Source organism: Protopterus annectens, chromosome 9.part0 (assembly GCF_019279795.1).
Source record: "Protopterus annectens isolate FY-2018-M chromosome 9.part0, PAN1.0, whole genome shotgun sequence".
Classification (NCBI taxonomy): domain Eukaryota; kingdom Metazoa; phylum Chordata; order Ceratodontiformes; family Protopteridae; genus Protopterus; species Protopterus annectens.
In genome coordinates this window covers 86,122,978-86,150,331 of record NC_056743.1, presented here as the reverse complement: position 1 = coordinate 86,150,331, position 27,354 = coordinate 86,122,978, and the positions used below count along the sequence as shown (strand labels likewise).

At 42.6% G+C, this 27,354-nt stretch overlaps 1 protein-coding gene across 2 annotated transcripts in view; it reads left to right on the top strand.

Moving 5' to 3' along the window:
• LOC122811051 (proline-rich protein 12-like) overlaps positions 1–27,354 on the top strand; it is a 1,358,252-nt gene that overhangs the window by 1,296,243 nt on the left and 34,655 nt on the right. For both annotated transcript variants that reach the window (XM_044082594.1, XM_044082593.1), the window contains exon 12: positions 19,215–19,343. In XM_044082594.1, the coding sequence (XP_043938529.1) occupies positions 19,215–19,343 (129 nt within the window). The remainder of the gene's footprint in view (positions 1–19,214; positions 19,344–27,354) is intronic.

The following is a 27,354-nucleotide window of genomic DNA, read 5'->3' as shown; positions in this document are numbered from 1 at the left end:
AGACTTGATCAAGGAAGCGAGTGAGATGTTAAAGGATCCAACAGCTGCGGGTTTTCAGGATAAGATGAACTCTCAGCTGGCTACCCTCAATTCAATAGCTAACTCCTCCATGCGCCTCCTTTCATATGCGGCGGATGAAGCGAGCAGTGCCGCAGGTACAGGTGTGGCCTTACGCCGGCATGCCTGGATGCGGCTATGCAATTTTGCGGAACCTTTCAAGGCATCTTTCACTAACTCCCCGTTTGATGGATCGTCCCTTTTTGGTCCTCAAGTGAAAGAAACCCTGACGAGGTGCGAGACTGATGGCAAAACTCTCTCTGCCGCGGGAGTCCGTTTTTCTACTCCTTCTAGGCCTTACCCCAAGGGCCAGAAGGGGGGAAAGATGTGGTTCCGCAAACAATCTCAAGGAGCTTTGCCTGGTGCACAGAGTCGGTTCCCCTCTAGAGGCAGAGGGGGGAACAATAATGGTAGATGCCGCCCTAGAGGCAGGGGGGGTCCGCAGAATCAGGGCAGTCGAGAAACATTTTCTGACAAGCCCTTTCAGCATTCCTGAGGTGTTGCCCAACTGTCCACCTTCGGAGGCAGTCGGGGGAAGATTATCACTGTACCCAGAAGCCTGGCAACCCCTAACTCAAGACAAGTGGGTACAGTCTATCATTTCCGAAGGCTATTCGATCCCATTCTTTCGTATTCCAAAACAATCAAACAATCCCTTCCAGACATTCCACCCACTCAAAGGGAGCAAGCAGCGTTAGAAATATCAAAGTTGCTTGCAAAAAGAGCCATTCAACCAGTTCCAGCAGACCAGCAAGGATCCGGAATCTACTCCAAATTCTTTTTGGTTACAAAGAAAACAGGGGACTGGAGACCCATTTTGGATCTCAGCAACTTGAACAAGTCTGTCAAGAAAACAAAATTTCGGATGGTCTCGCTGCAGTCCATCCTACCCCTCTTGGGGCAGGACAACTGGATGTGCTCTATAGACCTCCAGGATGCGTACTATCATATAAAAATGAACAGACGCTCCAGGAGATTTCTCCGCTTCAGGCTGGGAACCAGTCATTTTCAATTCAGAGCCCTCCCCTTTGGTCTCACCACAGCCCCCCGGTTGTTTACCAAATGCATGGCAGTGATCGCCTCTCATCTGAGACATCAAGGATTCCAGGTGTTTCCATACTTAGACGACTGGCTCCTTAACAGCCCCCACCAAGCATCTTCTGCTACTTGCCAGGGACTACACTTTTCACACATGTCGAAAGCTAGGTATCTCAATAAATTGCGAAAAATCTGTTTTGTCGCCTTGTCGTGCTATTACCTTCATAGGCGCAAATCTAGACACAGTCAGCATGTCAGCCAGACTCACAGACCAGAGGATAGCAGACATACACAAACAAGTCTCTCTTCTCCTCCACAGCAACAAAATCAAAGCCCGACTGGCCCTGAAGGTATTGGGGATAATGACGGCTGCTATTCCTCTCCTTCCATTAGCCAGATTACACATGAGAATTTTACAATGGATGCTCTTCACACAATGGTCATACCAACAACGTCCGATGTCCCACTCCATTGTGATAACACAATCGTGCAGGAATCACCTTTCTTGGTGGATTACATCCCCCCAGCTCTTCCTAGGAAGACCCTTTGTTCCTCCCCCTCTGGTTGCTACTCTGACAACGGACGCCTCCCTGATCGGGTGGGGGGGCATTATCAGGGCAGGACAGTCCAAGGCACATGGCAACCTTACGGACACCACTTGCATATAAATGTTCTAGAGATGAGAGCAGTGCTTTTAGCGTTGCAGGCCCTTCAAGACTCTCTTCCCATAGGAACGATAGCAATTCAGACAGACAATAAATATGTCTGTAGTGTGGTACATCAACAAACAAGGCGGAACCAGATCCTACCCCCTATGTCGAGAGGCACTTAAGACTGTGGCAATGGGCGATTTCTTCTCAACGGTTTCTGATAGCAACGCACATTCCCAGGAAGTCCAATGTCATTGCGGACAAATTGAGCAGAGCTATTCTCATGCCTCACGAGTGGTCTCTGAAAAATTCAGTGTTGGAGAAAGTTTTTCTAAAGTGGGGCCGGCCTTGCTGCAATCTTTTTGCTACTCCCCAAAACAGCAAGTGCGAAAATTATTTCACTCTTTCCCCAACCAGGCCATCCCAGCAGAGACGCTCTAGTCCAAGATTGGCCCCAGGGACTTCTGTATGCCTTTCCTCCCTTCCCACTGATTTCTCAATTGATACAGAAAGCTTCCATGATCCTCATTGCTCCATACTGGCCTCGACAGGTTTGGTTCCCATTTCTACACCGTTTTCTGTTGGAGCAACCCTGGCATCTGGACCCAGTTCCAGATCTTTTGACCCATCAGTCGGGTCAGTTACATCGCTCCCTCCCCTCTCTGAACCTCACTGCATGGTTTCTCCAGTTCCAACCCTAGCCAGGCTTCCTCTAATATCTCACTCAGTTCGAGATATTTTAATAGCTTCTCATAAAATTTCCACTCGGAAGATTTATCTTAGTAAGTGGAAACGTTTTTCCTATTGGGCGCAGGGAAGGGACATAGACCCGTTCACTGCTTCTATTCAATCAGTCCTTGATTTTTTAGCCGAACTTTTCCACTCAGGTTCGTCTCCTTCTACAATTAAGGTCCAACTGGCAGCCATATCTAACTTTCATGTTGGAATTTCAGAGTCTGCCATCATGTCTCACAAACTTTGCAAAGCCTTTTTAAAGGGAGTTTTTCTCCTCAAGCCTCCTATTAGAGATCCTCCTCCTCCTTGGGATCTTAACTTGGTTCTGACATCTTTGATTCCCCCCCCCCCTTTGAACCTGCGGCTTCGTGTTCAATGAAATTGCTATCCTGGAAAACACTCTTTTTTGGTAGCCATTACTTCGGCTAGAAGAGTCTCTGAACTTCATGCAGTGTGTAGTCGATCCCCTTACCTTTTGTTTCATAAGGATAGAGTGTCCTTACGTACCAATCCATCCTTCTTACCTAAAGTAGCCTCTCCGGCAAACCTAAATTGAACCATTGACCTTCCTGTGTTCTTTCCTAACTATTCCAACAGGTCAGAACAAAAATTACATTGGTTAGATGTTCGACAATTAAGGTATTACTTAGACAGGACCAAACAAGTTAGAAAGTCTGATAAGCTATTTGTTTCTTATGCAGAAGGCAGAAAGGGCCTTCCAGTTTCTAAAGTATCTCTCTCCAGATGGCTTACTACTTTGATTTCTTTTGTATATGAGATCAGGCATCAACAGTTACCAAACAAACCTAGGGCTCATTCAACAAGAGCTTTGGCTACATCCATAGCTTTCCAAGACAAGACTGCCTATTGACTCGATTTGTGCTGCAGCTACTTGGGCTTCTCCCCATACGTTCATTTCTCACTATAAGTTGGACTTAGCTTCTAGACACAGAGCCAACTTTGGTTCCACTGTACTCAAGAGTCTGTTCCGATAGGCCACCCGGGACAAGGTGCTAGGGACGCGGTCCCATCCAGCAAGAATGAAGGCGAAATAGACAACTTAACATATAGAAGTTATGTACCTACCATAACGTTCCATGTTAGTTGTCTTCTTCTCGCCTTCTTTCTTGCGTCCCACCCTCCTTCCCCCTAGCCTGGACAGACCTAGAGGAGTTTGATTGTGACCTTTATTTTTCCTACCACCCCTATATGTATGTATGTATATATATATATATATATATATATATATATATATATATATATATATATATATTCCCTCGTCAGGTTTAGGTCACCTTCTTTCTGTCACTCTATAGAGGTGGGTTACCCCTTTCTTCCAATTTTTGGATTTTTTTCCTAGCTGGGCTTAGCTTACAAACGAGATCTGAGGTATTACCGCCTAGCATTGTGGGATAAAAGGGGAGTCTCGAGCCGGTGGAACTAGCTCTCGAGCTTTTAGAGTGGCCGAGTCGGAGCCGAGGTTCGGCTCCGAACCCATCCAGCAAGAAAGAAGGCGAGAAGAAGACAACTAACATGGAACGTTATGGTAGGTACATAACTTCTATTTTGCAATATACAAGTAATAATCCAAAAAAATTATTATATAACATATACAAAGGGCAATGTATAAGAGTTGCTCGGATGACTTCAAGACAAGAGGAAATGACAAAGGAAATGGATTATGTAACAGAATTATTTGAGGAAAGGAAATATGATAAAAAGATGATGAGGGATGTTAAACAATATGTTATCCAACAATGGGGTAAAAAGTATGTGCCACTTTTAGGAAGTTTAAGACAATTTGGAGGAATACATACAGATACAGATTCATCTAAGAGTTTGGAGAGATATCAACGAGCATGTGTTTTGGAATACACCCCTTATGTACATTATGTCAAAAGGATTATGGAAACATTTTGAAGGATATTCATGGTGGATGAATATTTGAGTAATTGTGTTAACCACAATTTGTACATAAAATGGGACACAATTTAAAGAAGTTATTGGAAAAAGGAACAATAGAGAATCAGAGTAAAATAAGTGACTTATTTGTAAGAGGAACTACCAAATGTGGTAGTTGTAATCAGTGTGGGGCCATTATGGAGGATAGCGAGATATTACTGAAAAACATTAATAAAACTAAAATTAAGTTTAAAATGGGAAATTGTAATACCAGCTATGTGATATATATGGCTAAATGTATAATATGTAATGGATACTATATAGGAAAAACAGTGAGAGCATTTAAGAAGAGAATATATGACCACTTGTATAGTATAAGGAGGAAAGACAGTAATAACGCTTTATATAGACATATTGAGAAGTGTGGAGAAGAACACAAATTTCAATTTGCAATATTGGAACAAATTAAATATAATCCTAGGGGAGGAAATAGAAAGGATACATTAAGTTATAAAGAGGTATGGTGGCAGTTATATACGGATTCATCAACCTCACCGGGATTGAATGACAATATATCTCTGAAACCTATACTAGTCAAAAGGGCATCAAGGAATTGATTGAAGTATAACATCAATATTAGAGGAGTTGTGATAGTTAGGAAAATGTATAGAGGTTGATATTTATATGGAAAAAATAAGTAATAGCACTTGGACACACCTATAACGTGACAGATTAGCGCTGATGTAGATATTGGTGAATAACATACAAATAATTAAGACAATATTTTTAAGCTAAAGTTTTTAGAGTAATAAGTAGAATATTTTATAAAATTATATTATTTTAGCGTCATAAAAGGAAAATATTTTAAGATATTTTAAAATATTTTAGAATGAGGAAATATGTTAGAACGAGGATTACACAATGAAGTTTTTAGGATGTTTAATGAAATTACTTTTTTATATACTTTTTTATATATTGTTGTTAGTATTAAAAAGAGCAGTATAACTTTAAGGGCTGCATATTGAAAATGGCGCCAAAAAAGTTATTTAAACGCAGCTGTAATGAATGAGCACAGTTCTGAAGAAGCCTACATTCAGTAGGTGAAAACGCTTACCTCATTTGTGCTTATTTAACATTTTTTAACGTCTGGATATTTTATTCACTTATATATATATATATATATATATATATGTACATTGCCAGTTGTAATAGTAATAAAAGTTGATTTATCGGAGACTGCACTGCGTTTCCTCTGTGTGCAACATTGTTACAGGGAAGATAGCGCAGCAGTTGAATTCAACGTTTACTTAAAGATGCAGACCTGTCTGCCTCAGAAAAAGTGCAGAGGCCTTGCACATTACTTTCACAATCTGACCTCCTTCAGCCAGTGCTCCCACAGCAAAAGAGATACTAAGGGCCTTGGGATTCATAGCAGCAGTTACTCCAGTTCTCTCACTAGCCATACTGTGTATGAAGAAAATCCAATGGCAACTGAAAACAGTTTCAGTTGAGCATTCTCATTCTGTAGACACTATTCCTTCTGTTACCTTGTCTCAGAAGAGTCGTCATAGTGGAGTGACCAGGTAATACTTAACCCAGAACTTCCCTTCATCTCACCATTTCCAGTTTAAGAAATTCACACAGATGCCTCGAACGAGGCATGGGTAACCTGGACAGGGGCACACTGGGTTAGAGGACAGCTGGCAACCAAAACTACTAAAGGAACACATCAACATGGAGATGAGCGCCTTCATCCAAGCTATTCAAGTCTTTTCCCATGTCTGGAGGCAGGATCCCCTAAGAGAGTTCAAAAGTGACACCAATTAATTTGGTACACAAGCAAGAAAGAACTAGGTCTTACCAACTGTACAGATTGGCACAGACACCTGGGAGATTTGTCACCTAGAAAAATGTCTTTAGTAGCCATGTACTTGCCATCACAGGACAGTGTGTTGGCAGACGCATTAAGTAGGACCCTGGAGGATCCTCACTCTTGGACCTCAACAGATGGGTCTTCCTGGACATTCTCCACCACTGGGGACACCTCTGATAGATCTGTTTGCATCAGAGACCAAGAAACAGCTTCCCCTTTTTTGCACCAGGGACCCTTGCCCCCTAAGCCTGGAAGGACAGATGCTTTCAATGGACAGGGTGATTCCTCTCCAACTTTCATCCTCTGGCTCTCATTCCAAGTGTTCTTCTAAAGGCCCATAAAGAAAGACCAAAAAGAAAGACCAAAGCTCTTTCTAGTGATGCCCTTTTGGCCAAGACAACATTGGTTTCCTGTGTTTTTCACCTAACCAGGGGCAGCTACTATAAACTGCTATGGCAAGCAGATCTCATCACACAGCCGAAGAGGTCACTACTACACCCCAGTCTGTCATCTGCGAACCTGACATTGGATGACAAGGTTCTAATTCCTTATAGGCACCACTTTTTCAAAGGACATAGTTAAGGTTCTTCAAGAAGCCAGGAGATCCACCACTCGAAACTCCTACTTAGCCAAATGGAAGAGCCATAAGAATGGAGAGGACCCCAACAAATCGCAGATACCTCCCATACTGAAATGTCTGTATGAGCTCATACATACAGGTCTACCCTACTCTTCCATCAGTCTATATGCTTACCCCTCAATCCTCCTCTTATGTTCAAACCTGAAGGCAAGTTATTTTTAAAGGGTGCTGCATCTCAGACCACCAAACCCATTACCCTTCTTTGGGATCTCAGCTTTATGCTAGAAAAACTTACTTTTCCTTCTTTTGAACCAGCAGTCTAAGCAAACCTCAAATTCTGCATCTGGACAACTATTCTTTTGAAATAAAAATAAAAAAGTCCCAACACAAACGTGGTTTCACCGACTGAGAGTCATTTGTTGATTGTGATGTACCTGTTGGACCCTCACATTGTGATATATTTAAGAAAGACAACTTTACTATTTGTAATTATACTGCAATGACTATTAACAATGTTCATCACAGCTTATTTAGCAAGGGTACAACTTTTGTTCTTGAGTTTTCCTTATATATTGCTGATGTGTTGATCAATTTTAAATTGTACACTAGACAGCTTAATTTAAAATTATTTTTTAATGGTAATTCTTTAAGAAAGGACAAAGTTTCATTGCACAGAAGTAGCTTATTCATAGCACCTCCAAATGTTAGACCTATTAGTTTTTGAGAGGCTCTGTGAAGCCGAAATGAGAGTGATTTTGAATTCTAACAAAAACAAAATGGTTCAAGACAACTTGGCCACTGAGGAGAGAATGATACTATTTAGTTTAGCCAACAATCATGAGTTATGTTTGATGAAACCTGACAAAGGTGGGGGCATGGTCATTGTCACAGTATGACTTTGCCTTCAGGATGTCTGAAATTTTAAATGACCAGCCTACTTGTATGCGGGCCAGTATCAACGAGGTTAACAGGGCCTATTCGAAAATGTATTTATTTTTGTTAGATGCACTATTTCAGGGTATGTTAGATGAGGAAGAACACTAGTATCTGTCCGTTCCACATCCTGTTCTGGTAATTTTCGGCATACCGAAGACACCCAAGTCTATTTCTAACCCTCCTTTTAGACCCATTGTGGCTGCTAAGGGGTCTAAAACTGAGCCATTGGCAGTTTTTGTGGATTCCTTTACCAAAATTGCTTTGGGGGAATCTGAACATATTTTAAGGGACTCATAGCATTGTTTAGAAAGACTTAGGGGTGTTGATTTATCTGAGCCCTTCACGTTTCTTACCATAGATGTGATAAATTTATTTACCACCATACCCCATGAGGAGGGACTTGATTTCTTTAGAGAAAGCTTAGTCATCAGCAAAACCTGAAATAAAAACTAGATTAACTTACTGGCTGAGCTAATGGAATTGGTCCTTAAGAATAATTTTTTGCCCTTCAAAGTGGAAATTTACCAACAAATTGCTGGAGTGGCCATGGGAGCCAAGTGTGCTCCTGTGTTTGCCAACTTGGTACTTCTATACTGGGAAGTAAATTATATCTTCACATCTCGATTTATTTCCAAGATCCTGTTATATAACAGATTCTTGGACAATATTCTGATTCTGTGGAAAGGGAACAGGAGGCCAATGAGTTCCTTGAATTTTTAAATAACACCACTATTTTTTTCAGATTCACCAACTTTTGGCATGCGTGTGAGATAAATTATTTAGATATCCATTTGAATTTTGATGGGGGGATTCTTGAAAGTGGTATCCATAGCAAGGAAACTTTTTCGAATTCCATGCTCCATTTTAGTAGTTGTCACCCTTATCACCAGAAGAACAGAATCATCAAGGGGCAGATGGTCAGACTGTCGAGATTGGTGAGCAAGTCTGATACTTTTAAATGTGAGTTGTTTCAACTTGTAGGGATGTTTTTAGATAGGGGATATCCCTTAAAACTAATTTTGATGGTGAAACATGAGGTTTTAAAGAAGAGAGATACTCTTTACCAACCTATACTTCATGCTGGGTTACCAGTAAAACCACCCCAACAACAGTCTGATGGTTCATCTACAATGGTCATTAGATATAATCACCTCTCCAAATATATAGTTTCAGCCATTAACTATGCATGGCACTTCGGTCTTAAGGATGCAAGTAAGGAAATTTTTGGCCCGAGACCTAGGATAGTTTACAGTCGAGGGAGAAATGTTAAGGACATTATGGAGAATTCTAGTTGCAAGTCTTTTATTTGTAGAATGTACAAATGTGGTACCTGTAGGGTATGTAAGTACATCAGTGATGGCCCATATGTGTCCATACCTGGTTACAACTGTTCTTTCAGCTGCCTGGGAAGGTGCAGTTGTAACACTAACATGTTAGTATATGTTGCCACCTGTATCAGCTGCACCAGTTTTTATGTGGGCAAAACTGTACGAAGACTTAAGAAAAGGATTACTGAACATGTTCGGGCCATCAGAAATAAAGATGCTCACAGTGCACTCTGTAGACATAGTACATGTTGTACTCATTTTAAAAAGTTTATTTCCTTTGTCATTGACAAGGTGAAAAGTAGTGAAAGAGGAGGTGACTTGAAAGTAAAGGTGGAAAATTTGGAGACCATGTGACAACATAGGCTAAATGCTATGCATCCACCTGGCCTCACTGACAGTATTGCTATTCTTCCTACACTTAAGGCTAAAGCAAATGTGATTAAATAAAATTTCTTTTTTTATATATTTAGCAATGTATATCAGCATCACAACATTTTATATCTTTAAGCATATTGTACAAGTGCATTTTTATCTTGTATCTTGGTTCAATTATGTTTTTATATTTCATGTATAATCAACTGCTTTTTTTTTTTTAATTTTTGCGATTATATTCAATGTGGATTGGTCAGCAGTTAGGGGATGGGGTATTTAAATGTTTGTACTAACCAACATTACTCTGATGAAGCCATTCTTATGGTGAAAACGCTCAGTCGTTGGGATCTTTGTGTTTTGTGCTATTAAATTGGTGAAACCACGTTTGTGTTGGGACTTTTGTTATTTTTATTTAATTGTTTTTTGCTTCGTTGGAAGAACTATTCTTCTTTTGGCTTTTACTTCAGCTGGATAAGTGGGCTTCAAGCTCTTGTGGCCATCTCACCCTTTCTTTTTCACAAGAACAGGGTAACCTTGAGAGCTTAACCCTTCATTTATGCCTACAGTAGTGAATGAACTGTTACTTAACTAGGTTATGAATCTCCATACCTTCTTTCCCAACCCACCAACCCATAGAATGGGGGAAAAGGTTGCTACACTCTATACGTTCATATACAGTTAATGTTCTGTTTGGAAAAAAAAATAAATCCCTTAAAAAAACTGACTGTTTGTCTTCTTTATACAATCAAAATTGGGCCAACCAGTGTTTAAGCAAACATTTGAAAGCTGGATCTCTAAGGCCATCTCCTCTTGTTCTCTACATAAATGTCCTTGCCCACTCACCCTCAAGCTCATTCTGGGTCCTTCTACAAGAAGTGGATGTCAGGACTATACTAGAAACTGCCACCTAGTCGTCTGTACACACCTTTACACTACAGTATTAATTCCTTCTCAAGGTCTAGGGGTGCCATCTCTAGGTCAGTCCTTCTGCAGCTCACTAACCAGCCACATTTGCATCCCCTTTACCTCTGGGAATCGCTCATTCTTTATGAATACTGTATCAGTGATTTCAGGTAGGACATAGTATAGTTACCACAACAGTATATATCCTACTTGTCACTTTAATGTTGGGACACAAATCTTCGTGGATTCTGTTTAAGCAGCTTTATTGCATACAAGCACATTACTACTGTTGGCTGTTGACTCCAACTTAAGTAACTTGTATACGATTAATGATTACGATCATGCATGCATACTCCTTATACTCCTTAACTGCTTCTACAAATGGCACTAAGGTTATGCACGTGTGAGGTTTTATATGTGCACATACAGCCTCAATTGCTTCTTTACACTCTGATCCACACTACTGATCCCTGTTGCTATAGTCCTTCCCCTCTACATTCCTTTCTATAGTGTCACTGCCACTCTCTATTTCTCCTTCCTCTGTTCCTGTACTGTAGACAACATCTTAGAACAAAAGGGTCCTCCTTACTACTTCATGCTTTGCCCCTCCTGGCTGATGTCTCTCTTGTTCTCTCTCTCTCAGGGATTTTCAGGCTGCTCACTGGGAGATGGTCTGAGAAATTGTACATGTAAGTCATCCCATATGCCCCCGTGCTTATGAGTTGAGGTTGCACATCGGATTTACAATACTGGATAGGAAAGCTTTGGTGGTACTGCTGGACGTCAGCAGTGATAAAACCATTCATTATGAATACTGCAACAGTGATCAGTAGGACATATACTTTTATGGTAAGGTCTTACACAACTGACTTTCTTCCTCTTTTGAAAAATGTATTATTGCCTTTCAAATGTTACTGTCATTCTTATTACTGATGTTTGTATATTGGAGCCTTTCTCTCTGGGCCTTTGCTAAAAATGGGCCCTGTACCCAGTTGGGCTTTGCCAGTAAACAAAAGCAATACATAAGTAAAGTATATTGTCATCATAGATGCACTCAAGTAACTCAGCATAACAGTCCATGAACATTTATTAACAAATCCCCAAATGTGAGTGAACAGAGTCTTGACGAGGGTGATACCCTTTCATCAGTGAGTAAATCATGTTTTTCATCAAGTAGCGTTTCTTACAAAAGCTACTGTACAGGGTGCACATCTTAAGTCAGTTTTTTTTTCTTAACAGAATCCAGGAAGCTATTCATATTCTGTTGCTAAATCTGTACTACATCCCTTATGGTGAACATCTGTATAACTGTTCTGCAAAATAAATAAATAAATAAAATAACATTTTGATAGTGTTTGTAAAACCATTTCCACCTCTTAATAGACACCCATTTGTTTAGCACAAATTGAGTAACTATATACAACAACGCATGAGATCCAAAAGAACAAGTTACATTTCCAATTTTTCATCTGTCTACATACAGTGAAGCTAATGATCTCGTCTATATTTTTTAAATAAGCAACATCTTTATTAAATGATCACTTATGACATAAGCAATAAGACATTTGTATAAATGAAAGCAAACCGTGTTGACATATTGTATAATCTGTCCAGTCATTCATTACATAGCTCATTAATTTCCTGCCTTCTTTTCGACCTCATTCCTCCTCCAAAATGTTATTCTGCATGTATTGTTTCCACAATTCCCATTTTTTTCTATATAAATTGCTTCTACCCTTTTCTAAAAATCCCATTTGAATTGTTTTGTCTCGGTTACTATATTCACTACTTCTAGTACAGTTGGTTTAGACTTTGATTTCCATTTTCTAGTAATTGCTTTATGGGCAGCCATCATAATTAGACTCCGCAAGGGCTTACTATGTCTAGGCAATTCCGATACTGTATCCCATCTCTTAAAATCATTTCCTTAGTTACGGCAATTTGCTCACTCAGTATTTCTGATAGAGTAGTCTGAATAAAATTTTTAAAGTCTGACGACTCATTACAACCCTGTAGAAATATGTTCCCAATTACCTGTTTCTTCCCCATCACACCTCCTCCAGTATTTGCAGATGTTCTTCATCTCACATTGCTGCAGTCCTTACTTATGGGTAGTCCGCTGTCCTCGGTCGGCCCGAATACCAAAGTATTAGGCTGACGTCGGTCATGGGCGCCTAGATCTGACATCAGAGCGTCAGGGTATAAAGGCGCATGACCGACGTCATATCCCCAGTCTTTTTTGCCGCATGGTCCGATGCAGAAGCAGAGTTGCAAGTGCCGTTCGGCGTTCTGAAATTTTTCGTTTTCGGAGTTTCAGACCGATACCAAGTTGGGCTAAGTACCCGTTGGGAATATTTTTGTTTTTCTTGCCTCGGTTACTTACGGATGTCAGAAAAAGTGAATAATTGTATTTCTTGTGGGAAACAGATACCGCATAGGGATTACCACTCGCTTTGTATTCCTTGTTTGGGACGAGCACGGCGTAGTGGTGTCGGTTTTGTGCTAGGTTTAATAAGCGCACTATAAAACGGAGGTTAGATTGCGCTAGGTTAGTCTTTGGCAAGAGGTGTAACTATAATATGCCGTCGGATGTTCCGACGCCTGCTTCTACTAAGAAGCGCAAAGACAAATCTTTAAAGCCTAGGCAGGATGATTCGTCCGTTTCGGACGCCGGACCTTTAGAAGCTACAGCTGAACAGGTGGATCCGGCTGAAGTTTCTGTTGAGTCCCAGGGGGAAACTTTGATTTTACAAGGTGTAGCCTCTCAGGAGGCAGGCCAGGCTGAAGGGGCCTCTCAGGTTACTATTCTCCCTTCTATGCCTAAGGTGGTTAGGCCTTCTGCTACTGTTTCTAAGGCTCCTTCTAAGGGCAGGTCTGTTTTGCCTTCCTCTGGTGTCAGTTCTGGTTCTTCGGGGTCTGTGCCTAAAAAGCACATGCTTAAAATGGCAGAGGATTTGATTACTTTAATTAGAGGTTCTATGCCCCCTCCTGATAAGAGGCCCAGGATGGAGCCAGAGTTGGAAAGTTTGGAGCAGGCCTCAGATGATTCAGAGTCTTCTACTGAGGACATTCAAGACTTCCCTCCTTATTCTGATTCTGATGCAGAGGATTCCACTCCTTCTGCTTCTCCTCCAGAGGATTTTTCATTTTCAGAAACTCTCCATTCCATGAGGGAGCATTTTAAGTGGGAGGGACAGGATTACTCTGATTCCCGGAAGAGGCTTAGGGAGTTCTTGTTTTACCACAGCATAGACCCTTAGCTATACCTCCGGTTTTGGATGTTGTTTCAGATGTTTTCTCGGAAGCTTCCCTTAATCCAGATTCTGTGCCTCCTGCCCCAGTTAAACCGGACAGGTATTACAGGGTGCCTGAGGCTCATAAATATCTGTATAAGAGTCCCAGGGCGGACCCAGAAACTATTAGTCAGGGGCCTAAGGGTGTTAGAGCCTCTGTTGTTAAGAATCCGGTTCCTCTGGATAAGGAAGCTAGAGCTTTGGATAGATGGGGTAAGAAGGTGTATACCTCTTCTACTTTAGCAATGAGAGCTTTGAACTGCCAATTTCATATGTTGAAGTATCAGAATTTCCTCCTTTCTCAGCTAAGATCTAAAGTGGATGCTTTGGCAGAGGGCATAGAGTGTAAAGAATTGCAGGATTTAGTGCATGTTTCTGAACAGGTGGGTAAGCACTCTTTGCAATGTGGTTTTGATGCTTTACAGGCTTCTTCTAGGGTGGCTGCCACTGGTTCAGTTATTCGTAGGCACGCCTGGCTTAAGGATCAGAATTTGTCTGAGCATGTTAAGTCTAGAATTCTGGATGCCCCTTTGCAGTCTGAAGTTTTGTTTGGTCCTCCTGTGGAATCAGTCTTAAAGAAAATGGAAGACAAGGCTAAGTCTATGCAGACTGTTAAAGATTTTTTGCAGGTACAACCTCCAAAGTTTAGTAGAAATTGGCCTACTAAGGGGTGGACGTACCCTTCTTCTGATTCTCAGTCTAGGGGTAGATCTAGGCATGTTAGGGGCAGAGCTCAGAGTACCTTCAGGCCGAGACAATGGAGTTCGCCTGCTCAATCTGCTGGTGAGGGCAGGGGCCAGTCCTTTCGTAAACAGGCCCAATGACCTGCATTTTCAGCTGCCAGATTCCTCTTGCCTGGCAGCTCCTTTGGGAGGAAAGTTGGCTCTTTTCAAGCAAAATTGGCATTTAGTCACCCAGGACAAATGGGTATTGGACATTATAAACTGAGGTTACAAGTTCTATTTCCATACCATGCCTCCTTTCAAAGGCATGCCAGACGTCCCTCCTCGGCAAAGGATAGAGGCTCACAGACAAATTTCTTTACTTCTTCAAATAGGAGCTATACAGCCAGTTCCTCTGTCAGAAGTGGGCCTAGGATTTTATTCTCGCCTGTTTCTAGTTCCAAAGAAAGGAAACACGTGGAGACCAATTTTGGATTTATCTATCCTCAACACTTACCTGGACATTCCAAAGTTCAAGATGCTGACTTTACAACAGCTTTTACCTCTGTTGGGAAAAGATCACCGGATGGTTACTCTGGATGTCAAAGAGGCTTACCTTCATGTTCCTATCAGGCCCAGTTGCAGGAGGTACCTGCGTTTTCGGGCTGGAAATTTACATTATCAGTTCTCTGCATTGCCCTTTGGCTTATCTACTGCGCCCAGAGTGTTCACAAAGGTTCTGGCTCCAGTGATAGCATTTTTCAGACTAAGAGGAATACAGATTTATCCTTATTTGGACGACTGTCTGATTATTGCACAAGAAAAGGACAAACTTCTTCATCATCTACAGTATGTGATGGCAGTGTTAAGATGCCTAGGGTATTCTGTGAGCGAAACAAAGTCCAGTCTAGTACCCTCTCAGGACATGTGCTTTCTGGGTGTGAGACTGAATACAGCTTCCCAGATGGCTTTTTTGACCCCGGACAAACAAAGAAGCCTTTCTCTTTATTTCCAGCAAATGTCTCTACGGTCCAGGCTGACTGCAAGGACAGTCCTTCAAGCCTTGGGGTTCATGGCATCTTGTATTCTGGTGCTTCCCAATGCCAAATTGCATATGAGGAAGCTTCAATGGTATCTCAAAAATGTGTGGACACAGCACTGCCAAGATCTAGACACTGTCATTCAGATAATACCTTGCATTCAGAAGGAGTTTTTGTGGTGGGCTCAGGAATGTCACCTAAACAAGGGACTCTCTGTGATCCGGCCAGAGGCGAGTCAGATTCTAACGACAGATGCCTCGGACAAGGCTTGGGAGCACACCTCAATGGAAAATGGGTGCAAAACACGTGGCCTGTCAAACTCCAACATTTGCATATCAACTTGAAGGAAATGTTAGCAGTCCAGTTTGCATTGATGGCTTTCAAAGATTTACTTCGTCCAGGGCAGGTGTTGATTCAAACAGACAACACTACTGTCATGTGGTACATCAACAAGCAGGGGAACCCATTCTTACCCTCTTTGCAGGCAAGCGATGATTCTGTGGGAAACTGCTCTCAATCTACACCTCAATCTTCAGGCAAGGTTTCTACCAGGAGCACAGAACTCCTTAGCAGATGTATTGAGCAGACAAATAGTGGATCCTCACGAGTGGAAATTGGATCCTCATGTATTTCAACAGTTGACAGTGTTATGGGGAACTCCAGACATAGATCTGTTCGCTTCTCCACTAAATTACCAGTTGCCAAAGTTTTGCACAAAAATGTTTCATCACACAGCTTGGAAGGTGGGCGCTCTATCTTTCAGTTGGAACAATCTGCATGTATATGCCTTTCCACCTCTGCCTCTTCTTCCCAAGGTACTTTTGAAGGCCAGACAAGACAAGCCAACCATGATTTTGATAGCACGGATTGGCCTCGACAACACTGGTACCCACTACTGAGGAGTTTAGTACGAGAACCTCCGTGGCCTCTGCCTTTGATTCCGCACCTTTTGTCACAAGAGGACAGTCACTTCCTCAATGTCAAGATTCAGTCTCTGCATCTAACAGCCTGGCATATTCTGTTTTAGACTCTGGAGGGTCTCAGCTTCCACAACAAGTTTTGAATGTTATTTTGGAGGCCAGGAGGCCTAGTACCAGGAAAGTTTACGCTGATAAATGGAGGAGATTTTTATTTGGAGCAAAGGAAAGGACTTTGATGTCTCCAAACCTGATTTAAGTGTTGCTCTTCAATATCTTACTGAATTATTGGACAAGGGTTTGTCTTTCTCCTCAATAAAGGTCCATGCTGCAGCCATTTCTGCTCACTATGATTGTGACCCTCCTTTATTCTCTCATCCTTGGTTTAAGCAATTTCTTAGAGGGGCAAAGAATATAAGACCCCCACGTAGAGCTCCTACTCCTGCTTGGGATCTCAATTTTGTGTTGGAAAAACTTACTCTACAACCTTTTGAGCCTGCAGCTACTGCCGAGTTAAAGTATTTATCATGGAAAACTGCTTTTTTGTTGGCCATTACCTCTGCAAGAAGGGTTTCTGAATTACAGGCCCTCATGGCAGTGGAGCCTTTCCTGATTTTTCATAAGGATAGAGTATCTTTGCGTACTAATCCTTCCTTTATGCCTAAAGTGGTTTCTAGTGTGGCCTTAAATCAAACTATTCATTTGCCTACTTTTTATGCAAACCCCCAAAATAAAGGTGAGAAAATTTTGCATACTTTGGATATTCACAGGCAGTTGCGTTATTATTTGAGCAGAACCAAGGAGTTCAGACAGTCTCAGCAATTGTTTGTTTCTTTTGCTTTGGGTTCACAGGGTAAACCTGTTTCAAAACAAACTATTTCTAAATGGATTGGGTTTTGTATTTCTTTCTGTTATTCCCATCATGGTAAGGAGATTCCTGCTGGAATCAGGCCTCATTCCACTAGGGCTACTGCTACTTCTACGGCCTTTATAAGGGGTAGCTACAAAGACATTTTGGAGGCAGCTACTTGGAGTTCAGTGCATACCTTTTCTAAACATTACCACCTTCCTCTTTATTCTAAGTCTAGGGCTGGATTTGCCACTGCAATTTTACAGGGCATTTTAGCAGCCCCTAATGCTTTATGATTTTTCCATCCTCCCTTTCCCGTTGCTTTGGGATTCTACCCATAAGTAAGGACTGCAGCAATGTGAGATGAAGAACATAGTACAGTTTTGTACCTACCATAAATGTAGATGTTCAAGATCCACATTGCTGCAGTCAATTACCCTCCCTCCTTTCCCTCTGTAGTTTGACTTGGTGCTATGCTTTAGGTGATGGTTGTTGTTGGGCATGTTTTTGGGAGGTATTCTGTTTTTGGCTGTGGCCTTTCTGGTTTGGCCTTCTGACATCTGGGGCAAGAAAAGACTGAGGATATGACGTCGGTCATGCGCCTTTATACCCTGATGCTCTGATGTCAGATCTAGGCGCCCATGACCGACGTCAGCCTAATACTTTGGTATTCGGGCCGACCGAGGACAGCGGACTACCCATAAGTAAGGACTGCAGCAATGTGGATCTTCGAACATCTACATTTATGGTAGGTACAAAACTGTACTTTTTCCTGAGGAATGCAAGCAAGAACAGCGACTGAGCTACTGTTCCATGGCCAGAACAGAATCAAAGTGAGGCTTCTCTCCAATATACTGGCATTGTCTTTCAAAGGGAGGATGGAGAATATTTATCCCTTTTTAGATGTCAAATGCCTTTCTGTCTCCCTTTCTGAAAATGGGACCACCCACACATTTATTTGATCCAGAAGTACTGTCACCATCTTCCATGCAAAACTGAAGGAGCATTAACCAACTCCCCAACAGTATCCGTATCTTCAGCATCTCTGTATCAATCTCAGCTACTACAATAGCCTTGCCAACTTAGAATTGTTTAATTATCACAGTGACCTCATCTGCAGAGCTAGACCCACTCCCACCATTTGCTTGTGACTATGCTTTCTTAAAGGAGGCATCTTCAGTGTGTTCCTTCCACCTCTTGATAATCTCACCATCTAAGGTTTCCAGTTTCCCTACTAAAATAACAGAAATGCATAATGGGCATAGTCCACTTCAAGAAGATGTGATAACACACAGTACCATTTTAGCTATTACTTGTCATTTCAGCAGCAGCCCATCCATCATTAACCTTTTGACCCAAAATCTTGAGTTCAGGTTATAGTCGTAAGTGTGATTCCTTCAGAAGTATGGATGATGACTGAGTCATTAAATAGATATTTGAAAAGTCTTTGTATAATTCCAGCAACTCTGACACAGGTTCTGGTTAAGCTAGGTTTAGGACCTTTTCTGTGCAGAGTTAGTAAATTTTTGTATTCTTTTTAGTGTTTTATAATTCTGAAACTTGACATGACTCAATTATTTTATTGCATAAAACATAGGAGACTCTTGCAAAGTGAAAGGTTGTCTTCACACAAGAACACTGCAGACTTCAAAAGATAAAAATTCATATATCGACTAACTTGTGAATTTATAGTCGCATTGCTACAGTCTTTGTACTCTTCCTGTAGCCTCACAACATTGACCCCAGATGTGATAATATACCAACACAGCAAAATCCTGTTATGTATTGCTGCATTAATTTTTTTAGGAGGAAATGCATGTTAATAAATATTGTATTTGATTTTATTTATCCTTTTTGGACAGATTGTCTCACTAGGCTTTTAAGTATTTCTCACTGAATCTTAATCTTGGCTGACGAAACAAAACAAAGATGAAGTTCAGTAATTGTATATGAAGTATCATTGTCGTCCAGTGCTGTGTTTTAAGATGTAAAGTTATTGTTAGATTAATTCTGACAGTTGTTTACTAAAATCCACATGGTTGTACAAAAATTAATTCTTTGTGGTTTTCTTTTTTTAGGACGCTCTTCACTCATTTTCTCAGCTCACAATAGAGCCAGGGGAGATGACAGATAGGTTAAAGCTGCGAGGGGAACCCTATAATCGCAAAACACTCAATAAGTTAAAAAAGAACGTACCAAGACCACAGGTAAGGAGAGTGAGTTGGTTGATTGTATTATGAGTGGGTGGAGAGGCTGTGCCTAAATTAGTGTTATGATAAATTGCGGTTTCTTTCTGCCACTTTTGCATTTGGAGGGGACGATTACTGATACATTTCATTGTTTTCTCAGTGTGTGCCTGTGCCATTATGAGAAAAAACTTCAAAGTAAATGCAATAACCACAACAGCAATCAGTACATGTAGTGTTTATAAGAAATATGTAAAAAAAACTGTTTCATGCAGCAGGTTGTCTTTGAGAACACATTGTTCTCATCTTGTGTCACTTTATTAAAGTTTAGAGTTAAAAAAAATATTTCATATAAAGTGAATTGGTTTTAAAATGTATGAAGTAGTTAGTAATATAGGGAATGAATTACCACATACAAAAATCCAGCATTCATGACTCTCCGTGATGCTGCTATTGTGTTGGCTTTATCCTTTCTGCCAGGTGGAATTTGGCAGCTTTCAGAAAATCTGCATTCAGGGGTGCACTTTCAGTACTACCAGCCCTCAAGGCAGATGCTTGAGCACTGCTCAGGCATCATTTGCTGGAATATGGAGTTCTCTGAGCATTATTTAGAGTTATCGTTTTGTTGGACTCTCACTGATAGGGCAAAGAAAAAACATGCACTTTAAAGTGCAGTGTTCTTTCTCCTAGGTAGTGTGATCTCAGAATTAGTTTATATAAATGGAGTACTGGTGGCTTTAGTGGTGCTGTAAGGCTAGAGCCACCAGTAATAACAGTGAGATGTGGTGAAAGGTGGGAGCACCTACCAGAGAGCAGTTGGGATAAGATGGATTATATGAAGACTGAAGCTCAGAGTTTAGGTTGAGGCATTATCCTTCTGGAGGTAGATCTCTCTTGTTCTAAAATATGGTCTTCCAGTCCCCACAGATGCTGAGTTTTTTGACTCGTGAGGAGTCAAAGAGGAGGACCTTGGCTGAGACTTGCACGACACATGCCCTGGGGGGATATGCATTTCAGCATTCCAACATTGGCCAACACCCTATATATACATATATATATATATATATATATATAGATATATATAGATATATATAGATATATATATATATAGATATATATATATATATAGATATATATAGATACAGCCTGTGAGGACTCCTCGGACAGCCCCCCCCCCCCCCGAGGAGGTTTCTCACAAGGCAAAGTGCAAGAGGAGGCACATAGACTCCCCTGAGAGTCTCACCAAAGATACAGACTTAGATGAAGGGGAAGGCTTCTCTAGGTCACCCCCCCCCCCGAGGAGACATCATGGAAATGCTCAAAATCAGGGGTGGGTGGTCTTCCCCCAAGGCTTTCTCTGATGAGTCCATATTCCTTGAGACATTTGAGGCAGGACCACCTACCTCTTGGGTGTCCCCTCCACCCAACCCCTTGGTGGATCTCATATCCACTAGGGTTTGGACGGAACCGGACACCGTAGAGCCAATCCCCAAGCGCCCGGACAAAATTTTGAGCCCCCCTGCAGAGAGATCACACTGGAGCAGAGGTCCCCTTGTGGATGCCATGTTGGTGGCTGCAGCCACCAAGAAAGAGTTGGCTCAGGAGAGCCCCACGGTTCATCCTCCGAGCAAGGAGTCTCGCGCGATGGACCGTCTTGGGAAGCGGGCCTTCAGTTCAGCGACCTTCTCTATGAGGGCCTTGAATTACATGGCACACGTTATTTGGATGCAGTGGATCTAATTGAGGAATACGCTGCTTCCCCCCCCCAGGGTCCATGTCGGAGGGAGACAAGGATCTGTACTCCTCCCGAATGGCCACGCTCCGCTCTATTTCTAACACCTCTATGCAGCTGTTGTCTCATGCTATGGAGGGAGCTGCCTAGAGCAGGCGGAGTCGGGCTTGTCATGAGGAGACAGGCCTGGCTCCGTCACTGTGACTTCTCGGGACCCTTTAAGGCGTCATTCGCGAATGCCCCTTTTGATGGTTCTGCACTGTTCGGCAAAACCGTTCGCGACACTCTTGTCCAGAGCGAGAAAGACGGGAAGACTGCTGTCAGAGTCCGCTTCTCTGCGCCCCAGAGGTCCTTTTCCAAGAACCAAAAGGGTCAGAAGAAGATGTGGTTCCGAAAATCTCATCAATCCCAGTCTGCTCAGGGCAACCAGTCCTCTCGTGGCAGAGGAGGACAGGGAGGACGCCGCCCCAGAGGCAGAGGGGGTCCCAGGAATTTTGGGTCCAGAGAACCGTTCTCTGAGAGGCCCACGCAGAACCCCTGAGGGGTTACCCGGCTGCTCCACTCTGGAGGCAGTCGGGGGGGCATTTTTCGAGGCACCTAGCAATGTGGGAGTCCATAACAACGGATCGCTGGGTGCTTCGTATTATATCCAGAGGTTACCAAATTCACTTTATCGTAACCCCCAGAATCAGAGGCCTCCCCGACGTACCATCCAGTCAGAGGGGGGTGGCTGCTGCAGAAATTCAGCAGCTTCTGCAAAAAAAAGCCATCCAGCCCGTCCCCCCCAGATCAAATCGGATCAGGGTTTTACTTCAGCTTCTTTCTGGTGCCAAAAAAGACGGGGAACTTGAGGTCCATCCTCGACCTCTCTCTCCTAAACCTGGCGGTACCCAAAGAAAAGTTCCGAATGGTCACGTTGCAATCCGTCCTCCCCTTATTGCGGGAGGACGACTGGATGTGCTCCATAGACCTCAAGGATGTGTACTATCACATTCTAGTGGACAGGCGTTCCAGGAGGTTTCTCAGCTTCCGGCTGGGAGCCAGTCACTTTCAATTCAGGGCCCACCCCTTCGGCCTCACCTCAGCCCCCAGGGTGTTCACCAAAGTCCTAGCGATAATAGCGGCCCACCTGAGACTCCAGGGAATTCAGGTCTTTCCATACCTGGACGACTGGCTCCTTACGGCCCCAACAAGGCATCTACTTTGTTCATGCAGGGATTATTTCCTCAGTCTGGCTCCACTATTAGGATTAACCATCAACATGACCAAAATCCTCTCTGATCCCTACACAGGTGTTGGATTTTATAGGGGCAAGACTGGATTCCAGACAGATGCTTGCGTTCTTGACTCCAGATCGGCTTCGGAACCTGATGTTGCACGTGCAGGCCATCCTTCAACTGCAAACTCCTTTGGCGGAATTGGTCCTGAGGGCTTTAGGATCTATGGCGGCTGCAATCCCTCTGCTGCCATTGGCCCGGTTGAACATGAGGGTCATGCAGTGGACCCTCCAGGTACAATGGTCCCTGTCTCGCAACCCCCTGTCTCATCCCATTTCCTTAAGCAAGGTTTGAAGAAGGTCGCTCGTGTGGTGGCTCCAGTCTCCCAATCTCCACACGGGACATCCTTTCTCAGTACCACCGCCAGTCGACACAGTGACCACGGACGCTTCTCGCCTGGGGTGGGGGGCATTTTTCAGGCAGGACAGTCCAAGGCACGTGGAACGACGTAGAGACCTCTTTGCATATCAACGTCCTAGAGATGAGGCCGGTGCTTTTGACGTTGCAGGCACTACACAGCTCTCTTCCGTTAGGGACAATTGCAGTACAGACAGACAACATGTCAGTCGTCTGGTACATCAACAAACAGGGGGGAACCAGGTCTTACCCCCTTTGCCGCGAGGCCATGAGAGTGTGGGAATGGGTGATTTCCACCAACCGCTTTCTCATAGCAACGCACATTCCGAGACGGTCCAACATTCTAGCGGACAGGCTCAGTCGTACTATCCTGACACCTTACGAATGGTGTCTCAACCCTCGAGTTGCAGAGCAAGTATTTGCCCGATGGGGGCAACCTTGTTGCGATCTTTTTGCCTCTCCTTCAAACACCAAATGCAACGATTACTTCGCTCTGATCCCCCCTCCGGGGGAGTCCCTGAGAGACTCTCTAGTTCATGCTGGTCTGCTTTATGCTTACCCTCCTCTTCCCCTGATGTTGAAATTATTGCAGAAAGCCAGGCAGTTGGGGAGCAAGATGATCCTCATTGCCCCATTCTGGCCTCGTCAGACGTGGTTCCCGTACCTATGGTCTCACCTAGTGTATCCACCATGGATCTGGATCCCCTCCCGGATCTCATTTCTCACCCTCTCGATCTTCCGACTCAAACCTGGTCAACCTCAAGCTGACGGCTTGGTTGCTCCAGTTCCACTCCTCATAAGGACTCCCGGGATCTCATCACCTGTCAAAGCCATTCTTGTAGCAGCTCACAAGCCTTCCACCAGATCTAACTATCCACTTACCTTAACCCAAACCCTAACCCTAAGGTCCGTCACTATCGCACACTCACCTCACCCGCTACCTAACCCTCACGTCCACACAATCGCACACATACCTAACCCCGCACCCTAACTCTCACATCCACACAATGACACACTTACCTGAACCCGACCAGTAACTTTCCACCACAGCACTGAAAATACCGAAGCAACAGAAATGGACAACCAATTCTTTCCCTAGGAAAAAATTTGGGTTTCTGTTGCTTCGATATTTTAAGCTTTCGCTTACATAAGTTCGATCAATCACTGTACGCTTTTTTAAGCATTCGGTGATCTAATATAGACCCGTCCGAGATGCTTGATGGGCAGATTGGTGTGACAAGGGAGATGATTTTTCTGAGCTATGATACAAAATCTGAATTGCCTAGACATGGTAAGACCTTGCAGTGTCTATTTTGGCTGCCAAAAAAAAAATTAGTAGAAAATGGAAATCAAAATCTAAACCGACTATATTAGAAGCAATGAATCTAGTGACAGAGATAAAACTGGCATTGAGATCTGTAGAAAAGGGTAGGAGCAAACTACATAGGAAAAAATGGGAATTGTGGGAACAGTATATACAGGGGAGGAATGTGGTTTAAAAGATGGGAGGACTTAAATGAGCTATGTAATGTTTGACTGAAAATGATTGAGTAGATTATAAGTGATGTATGTCTGCAACTAGGAGTGTGTCAGTTTGGTTTGTGATATAAAATGCAACTAGGATTTTGTCTGTGTGGTTTGTTTTCATTTATGTAAATGTATGATTGCTTATGTTCTAAGTGATGGCTTAATAAAGATGTTTCTTTAAAAAAAGGGGGCAGGAGTTGAATAATTTGTGTAATTTTGCTTAGGTTTTATGTGAAGTGTAATTTTTGTTAATGTATTAATACAGTTGGATTACTTTTGTATAAATGTAAATTTGCCTATGTCACAAGAGATAATTCAATAAAGGTGTGTTAAAAAAAGTTAAAGTAGGCCACTGTTGTACAGCAAGCTTTTTAAGGTTAGAGTTATGTGCATTTTGTGCAAGTTTACTTCAGTGCATTTGAAAATAAGGAACCTTGCTTATTATAGCTAGCCAGTTTCATAGTACAGTAACTGTGTGCTGACATGCAGAGGTACTGTATTATAAGACGTCTGCACACAAACATTATGATTTAACTTGCATTAAGATAATTGTGCAACCAGCCGGATTGTATGACCATGGATCATATGCCCTTGGCAGTGCCCATCCCCTCCTACCCTAGGGCTATGATGACCATGCTGTGAGATGCTGTTTGTATTTGGGCTTGGAATGGATTGCCTGGAGACAAAGTTGAGATATGAAGACACCACTGGAAGTGAAGTTTTCTTGTCACTGAAATTCCTGCCATAAGATAGTATATAACTGGCACCACCGTGTCAGTAATGCTTGCTCTAGTACTCTGTATAGGCAGGCGTGCAACACCATATCGATTGTTGCTGCCATTAGACCCAGCACCCACAGACAGTCCAATGGCACAGGCAGACCCTCTTGAAGTAGTTTTCAAACTGCTTATTGTACTGGTAAGATCATTTTGCATGGGTAAATTTTTTGTGCTTGCCATTCGATTTATGGTGTATCACATGAATGTGCCAATTTAAGCGGGCTCCATCTGTGACTTTTTAATGTTTAGTGTGAGCCCTAAGTACTGAAAAAACAGTTGCAGCTGAGACTCTGTCTGTTTAGTCTGCTGCTGCTGGTGCAGCCAGGAGCCAGTCATCCAGGTAAGGAAAAAGCCTTCCTCCCTGCAACTCCTTGTTCATTGCTATCATGACCATGCATTTGGAAAAACAACCTAGTGGATGAGATGAAACCAAATGGAAGTGCCTGGAATTGATAGTAACCAGCTCCTACCCTGAAGCATTGAAAGCTCCTTTGCAGTTTTGATGTGGAGATTAGCATCCTGGAGATCCAAACAGCACATCCATTCCCCTTTGGACATGGGAAGGGATAAACAGCGTCATTGCCACAAAAGGGATTCCTTTGATATTTATTGGCATAGACCATGGAGACTCGCTGTTGGCATGAGGTTCTTTGTTTTCTTGGGTACTGAAAAGCAGCTGGAGTAGAAGCAATGTTCTTACTGAGCTGGCAGAACCTCTTGGCTGGCTTTTTGTTTTTTTTTTTCTAATAGAAAAGAACTTCTCTTTTTACTGTATTCCTCTGATTGTGTGGGACATCTGGGATTGTTTGGTGTGCTTTGAGTTTGGCCAAGAAGGGGATTGTATGACTTTTGCACACTACTGCCATCACCCATTTGTCCTTGTATTGTGGCTATCCTTGTGGGCAGATGGATGGATAGACAATTTCAGGACTGCCTCTGGAGTTGGGGGATAGACCGACCTTCAGGAGTTAGTGCTGCCTGCCAGGAGGTGGGCCATGAAACCCCTTCCCCTTTGCCACTTTCCATTCTCATTAGGCTGTTGACCATTCTGGAATTTTCTATGGGCATCTGCTTTTCCTTCCCAAAACTCTCTTGTTCTGATTTTGTTGCTTGCCATGGCTGAACCACATCTGATGTGGACTTATTTTCTGTCCTTGAAAATGGATCCTAAGAATCTCTCTTCTAGCTCTCTCCCCTCAGTTCAACAGTCAATGCAGCTACACTTGGAGAAATGGTGAAAGAGGGCAAAACCGTCTGTACTGTTGGCATTTATTGCATTTGGTAAGGAGTGTCCCGGCTTGACCCTGAATAAAAGATGTAGCAGTGATCACAAATCATTGAACACGCCAAAACTACATAACATCACAAATTAAAACGTCACACGTTAGACTCGTGTCTGACTCATGACTGATTACTTAGATTCTCACTACAGAAATATGTTTGCTGAATGCAGCATACAAAGTAGAGATCTAATGCTCACATCCTCATGCATTATCCCAAGTACAGTTTTATACTGCATCCAATGAAAGACAGTCATACTGTCAACTTGTATAAAAGCTACTTGCCTAAATAGTACTGTTTGAGAACTGAACATGACTAATTACCGTTTCTTTAACATGAGATAAAGGCCCATGCTTGTTTCATGTAATGTCTGGCTTGCATGCATTACCACCACCTCAGAGATACTTGGGTAAAACTCAAATTTAAATGGACTTTCCCTTGTATTCTGTAAAACTATCGCTTACCAAAAAAAATCACGTCACAACCAAAATTCCAAGCAGCACCTTTGCACTTCATGTGGGATTTCACCCATTTCATCACCCTTGTTACTTAATGACTCCCTGGTTGTACAGCTATGGCCAAAGTTTAGTCATTACATGACAGTGGTGGTGTCATCGAAGTAGCAGCTGATTGCATAACTGCTTGCTGTAACAAGCACACATTAAAAGAAGTTGACCAACTGACAAATTTTTACCAGTACCCATACATTTTATTTGGATGTTGATTATGTTTGCACACTGTTCCTGTTTGGAGCTTTTCTCCATGAGCTTTTGATATAAATGGACTCTGCTTAGACTGAAATCTTTTGGTTAAAGCAGTATGCTCCTCTCTCCTCACTTCACCCTGACGGGTGCAACCCTTTAGTAGCTGTACCCTGATTTGAGCAACCATTGAGTCTCTACATTTTAGCAGTTTAATAACATAACTGTAGTAAGAACAAGACTGGATTGTCTTCAGTGTACTCCAGCCTAATTCTGACTGGGTGCCCTCCTAACATTTATCAGCAGTCCTCAACAAGATATCTGCAGCCCACAGACTGGTTTGTTAGCAGAATTATCTACCAGTCCCAAAAAGGCTCA